This window comes from Drosophila sechellia, chromosome 2L, assembly GCF_004382195.2.
Source record: "Drosophila sechellia strain sech25 chromosome 2L, ASM438219v1, whole genome shotgun sequence".
NCBI classification, from domain to species: Eukaryota; Metazoa; Arthropoda; class Insecta; order Diptera; family Drosophilidae; genus Drosophila; species Drosophila sechellia.
In genome coordinates, this window is record NC_045949.1 from 759,112 (window position 1) to 765,148 (window position 6,037).

At 48.4% G+C, this 6,037-nt stretch overlaps 1 protein-coding gene across 1 annotated transcript; it reads left to right on the top strand.

Moving 5' to 3' along the window:
- The first annotated feature begins 1,225 nt into the window (after positions 1–1,225).
- LOC6617288 (60 kDa heat shock protein homolog 1, mitochondrial) lies at positions 1,226–4,173 on the top strand. The gene has a single exon (XM_002041579.2). It carries the CDS (start codon positions 1,341–1,343, stop codon positions 3,294–3,296), a length of 1,956 nt encoding a protein of 651 aa, XP_002041615.1. The 5' UTR covers positions 1,226–1,340; the 3' UTR covers positions 3,297–4,173.
- Positions 4,174–6,037: the final 1,864 nt, after the last annotated feature.

Sequence of the window (6,037 nt, forward strand, 5' to 3'; positions counted from 1 at the left end):
ATAGGAAATCATCGACCATCGGTCAGTGGGTTAATTTCGGCCCACCAAAAATACTGAAATGAATTGGAGAATCCCCGAAGATGGCCTGCAATTAATCATAGATCGAGGCTTATTCGCTATCCAGCGAAAGTAATTTGTAGCCAACAAGAGACCCTGCAGATCGCTTGTAGTTCCCATTTCGCACAGCCCACCAGGTGGTCTTCCCACCATGGACACTTTCACATGTCGCAGAGCTTGCGCAGATGGAGAGAAAGGTTGCGAGAGGTAGAAGAGTCGTCGAACATGCAAATGCCTCATCAATCAGCTCCTCCGCCCTTCCCCTTCAAATCGGTGACGGGCTTTTGACACAAAACCCGGCTACTGTGCTACCGCTTGCACATGGCAATCAACGCGTCAAGCGGCCAGGAAACGGATCCCGATTCCGTCCCCAGTTCCAATCCCCGTCTGCGACACACAGAAAAAAGTTGTAGCTACTGAATTAAATGTGACATTACTTTATACGTATACAATGCAAACGATTGGTAGTCGATAGTTGCTCATATAAATCATTGGATTTGGCATTGGACTTAGATGGAAACCTAAACATTCATTCTTAATTGCAATTCATCGTGCGAAAGTAATGCCTTCTTGCGCGCTGTGCACCCAACATTTTCATCCCATCTCCATTTCCATCTCCGCCTCAAACTCCCCATTTCCATTTCCATTTGCCGTTTGGCTTGCAGCAAAATGTGTGAATTTCTTTGGTTTGCAGTAGGCAGCACACAATTTTTGACAGCTGCCTTCGAAATGGGAACGGTCAGCCGAGGAGAATGCATCCATCCTCCGGTGCAGAACAGTCGCACCGCAGTTCTGGGAAATCTGCACACGCTGGTCTTGTTTGTGGGTCAGCCTCAGCCCATGGAGGCGAATAGAACTGCAAATGGGCAGACTCCACCCAGAACGTCGGGGCTTATTAGCTGCACGCTAATTTATTCCGGCAAACAGAAGGCACGGCTTCTGTTGTCGAAGATTTCAGAGCCGCAGATCGCAGACGGGCAGGCGCCAGACAAATGAATGTTGCGAAATCTGAAAAAAGTGCTCAAGGAAAAGCAATATAAATTGAAAAGAATGGCTTGCACATGTTACATAAAACGAGAAGCTTATATTGGCGAAAAGATAATAGAATCCGAATTTGGCTTTGAATATGGAGTAGGCCCTGATCCAAAGCCCAGTACGTCAGTATCGAGTCAACAACCTACATATTAGTTGCACTCACTTCGTATCTGAGATCGAACGAAAAAATATTAGAACCAAAAGTTTTGGAAGTTTTTTTTTATTATAGTTTCAACATTAAGTGCAACATGTTTCAGTCGTGTGTGCCCAAGGCGATTACCTCTAGTCGCTGTTTCGCGCGGATGTACTCGAAGGACGTGCGCTTTGGCACTGGAGTGCGGGCACTGATGATCCGCGGCGTTGATGTTCTGGCGGATGCCGTTGCTGTGACCATGGGGCCCAAGGGTCGCAGTGTGATCGTGGAGCGACCCTGGACCTCGCCGAAGATCACCAAGGACGGCTTCACTGTCGCGCGCTCGATTGCCCTGAAGGACCAGCACATGAATCTGGGCGCCAAGTTGGTCCAGGATGTGGCCGATAATACGAACGAGTCGGCGGGTGACGGCACCACCACAGCAACTGTTTTGGCTCGAGCGATTGCCAAGGAAGGATTCAATCAGATCACCATGGGGGCTAATCCCGTGGAGATTCGCCGGGGTGTCATGTTAGCTGTTGACGTCATTAAGGACAAGCTGAAGGAAATGTCCAAGGCCGTGGAAACGCGTGAGGAGATCCAACAAGTAGCCACCCTCTCCGCGAACGGAGATTCTGAAATTGGGCGACTCATTGGTGAGGCCACCGATAAAGTGGGTTCAAGAGGAACTATTACTGTAAAGGATGGCAAGCGCCTGAAGGACGAGCTAAATATTATCCAGGGCCTGCGCTTCGACAACGGCTATGTTTCGCCCTTCTTCGTAAACAGCGCCAAGGGGTCCAAGGTGGAATTTGCCAACGCCTTTGTAATGATATCCCTGAAGAAGATCACTGGACTCTCGCAAATAGTTAAAGGTCTGGAGCAGTCCATGAGGCAGCGTCGTCCCCTAATCATCATAGCCGAGGACATCAGCGGTGAAGCCCTAAATGCTTTGGTCCTGAACAAGCTCAGGTTGGGCCTCCAGGTGTGCGCCGTCAAGTCGCCCAGCTATGGACACCACCGCAAGGAACTTATAGGCGATATATCCGCTGCCACGGGAGCAACTATTTTCGGTGATGACATCAACTACTCCAAAATTGAGGAGGCTAAGCTGGGGGATCTGGGTCAGGTTGGCGAGGCTGTGATTAGCAAGGACAGCACCATGCTCCTGCAGGGCAAGCCCAAGACAGGACTTTTGGAAATGCGCATCCAGCAAATTCAAGATGAACTGGCGGAAAAGCAAATCAAGCCGGAGCAGCGGGATCGGCTGCGCCAACGCCTCTCCGCCCTCACAAAGGGCGTGGCAGTGCTGCACATTGGTGGGGGCAGTGAAGTGGAGGTGAATGAGAAAAAGGACCGTGTGGTGGACGCTTTGAATGCCACTCGAGCGGCCATCGAAGAGGGAATTGTCCCAGGTGGCGGTACGGCCTTCTTGCGCTGCATTCCCTACCTCCAGGAACTCAAAATGGAGAGTGAAGATCTCCAGAAGGGCGTCGAAATCGTCTGCAATGCCCTGAGAATGCCTTGCCAGACCATCGCCCAAAACGCCGGAGTGGATGGCCCAATGGTAGTGGCCAAGGTGTTGAATGGCTCGGGAGACTACGGCTACGATGCCATGAGCGATGAATACTGTCAACTGGTCGAGAAGGGCATTATTGATCCCACGAAGGTGCTGCGAACCGCCATCACGGATGCAGCTGGAGTGGCCTCTCTTCTGAGCACCACCGAGGTGGTTATCACTGACTCCCGCAACGATGATCTTTTGTCCAAGTTGGCAGGAGCTGGCGGCGGAATGGATGATGGACTGGACATGAACATGGGTGGCTTAGAGGAGCTGGCAGCCTTAAGTGGATTGGGTGGCATGGGAGGAATGGGTGGTATGGGAAGCATGGGAGGGATGGGAGGTATGGGAGGAATGGGAGGTGGATTCGGCGGAATGGGCGCTGGTGGCGGTATGAGCGCTTCTGCCAGCAATGAAGGTCCCACTGCCGAGGAGATGAATGAAATGGTCAAGGCTATTCCCGGCATGGAGCAAGTAGAGGTGCGTGACATTGACAGTGGGATGATGTAGAACCCGCTTCCGGTATCTGATCCGCCCCAGCTCAAATTGTTTCGATAATTCAAATATCTATTGAGTGTCTAAATTTTATGTGTTCATCTGAAATATAAATTGGCAATCGAACTAAAATTCTTGGTAAAATAAGTAGGGAACCCTTCCAAAATGACTGGAGAAAGTGAATTAATGGCCTTTTCCCTACGCCAGCAGATTTCTTACCAAATATCTTTCAACCGGTTCATTATGCTGGTCTGCAAAAAAGGCTACACTTCCTTCACACTTTCGGTTTTTAATTGCAGCCGAAAATTTGGAATTGCGACCAGCAGAGCGAATCCAGCTGCAATGCGATGATCATTTGCATAAAACAAACAGCAATTTCTCACACATGTGCGCCGACCCTCTGTTTTTTACCCCGTACCTTGCATGGGTTGTGTTTGCAGATTTCATTTGTGGCCCGCAGCTAAAAAAGCGATTCGTTACATGAGAGTGAGTGCGCGAGAAGGGGGCCTGCGGCTGGGAGCCTCCACAAGAGCGTCACATCAAACATGCATCAATAAATAAATAATTCCAATTTGCAAATTTTTCATCGAGGCCCGCAAACGAACCGAAAATGGTGGACGGACCCATGGAGCAGCGAGCGTGGGCCAGGGAAAAGCCACAGCCTCTCGGACCTCGCGAATCGGTCCTAGTCAGGTGGCTCGGTCTGGTCGTTTCGCGTCGAAAAGGAAATTGTTCATCTGGCAAACATATTGGGCACCATCGCCAAGGCACAGCAACAACTCCATTCGGCAAGTCGGAAAACTCTGAGCCAAAACCAAAAACCAAAAACAGACGAAAGGCAAATAAAAGGCTATCGCTATCGCTCTTGGCCAATCTGCATGTGCAGACAAGACTTGTATTTGTTTTTCCTTTTTTCTGACTGCGTGTGAGACTGCGGACAATGACAACAATGAGCGAATCATGGGCACTTTGCCTGGGAACCCCTCTTGTCGTCGCCTTTTCTTGGACGTCTACTAAACAAAAAATATTTCTACAGTACTCAGAAAAAAATTGTTATCAGCCATTCAATCTAATTTACACTTGCAGAGTTAAGGCCTGACAAGCCATCAAACTCGTTTTTTAGATTATCTTAATGATCACATTTAAACACCGCATTCATAAGCGATACCTCGTTAAGAACGCTCAATTAAATTATTCAAATTGCCATAGGATCCAATATTTGTTTTTATTATGCTATTAAATGCTGCTTACACTGATAAGCGGGAACTTCAGTTAGGAGCGTAGGTGCCTCATTTTTTTCCAGTGCACAACGCCGAAAGGCCAACGAGTGATTGGAGCACAGCAAATGGCATTTTTAGCTTTTGACATTTCACGCGTATGGCTCCTCAGTCTTCGCCGTCATACACGGCGTATGTGTGATGTGTGGTACTACTTTTCGCTCTCTCCCGTTTTGGTCTTTCCCGATCGGGACCTCAAAAACGGGCGGCGGCGCTTTAATGTGACTCGCGTTCCGACTTCGAGGCTAATGCCATAGATTTGAGTGGCCGACTAATTCACGACAATTTGCACTGATCGCCGATTACAGATGGGGCTTTCCGTGTCCAGCATCCCAGTATTCCAGCCTCGACTTCCTTCTGGTCGATCGGCCTACGCTCGCTTCTCACTGCTCTTTACCGCAAATGTATTTTTAATTACATTGGCAAACATTTTCGCGTTCTTTGGGTGGTGAAGAACAATGGTAATGCACTGGAAAAATATCGTTTAGAGTTCAGAGAATATATATCCAAATAATAAATGGCCAAAAATTCTGTGTTGAAATAAATAACTGATTTTCTAACAAACGAAAGAGCTTTAATTAATTGCATGACTAGCTAGACATATTATTAAAATGAATTTCGCGAATGTGTTCGAAGTCTGTAGATTTTTTCCTCTGTGTCCGGATGGAAAGGGGATGGCATTGAGAATGGGATGGGCTGGCCTGAGGACGGACCGGGGATGGATTGTAACTGGTCATGAGGCAGTGCATCATCCACTTGGCCATTTGCCTGATTGCGGTATTTTGCCTCGGTCAGCTGGGTGGTGGAAGAACATCTCGCCAGAAGTAGCAGCCAGAAAATAGCATATGGTAAATGGCAAATGTCCGCATCGAATGCTGCGACTAAAGTTAGTATATGTTCGCAGTATCGATTTCAGGCTACCGCTTCTTTCAGTTCCTTAGGATCCCGATTCCCGACTCCCGATTCCTATTCGTCTTTAAGCAATGGCATCTCCATCTCCGTCTGCTAGTCGCTGCTTTGCCTGGCGCGTAAATTTTCATGTCGCTTTGCGATTTGCAAGCATTTAACAAAGTCAAAACAATTTTAATGCACGGACCGGGCAGTTAATTAAAATAGCAACGATCTGTTGGCCAGGTTCTAGAGTTGGGCTGGCTCTCAGCTTGGTACCCTGCAGGGTGCCCATGTGGATTCTATCGTATTAGAGAAGGGAAGGAGGAGTCTCCTCACACCCCACACACCCTCAGCTGCTATTTGGGATCATTAGTTGATGGCATCGAACGATGTGATATCAATCTAGGAAAGCTTTGCTGGTAGGGCATTCGGAGAGTCTACCATTTATGGCTGCACCCTGTGATGCGGGTATACACTGCAAATTGCGGTTGTTGTTATTTTCCAAACCTAAGCAACTCTTGTATTTACCACCATAGTTGTGCGCAATTTCTCACTGTGTAGCGCACCTAGACGGCGGACACTTGTCAG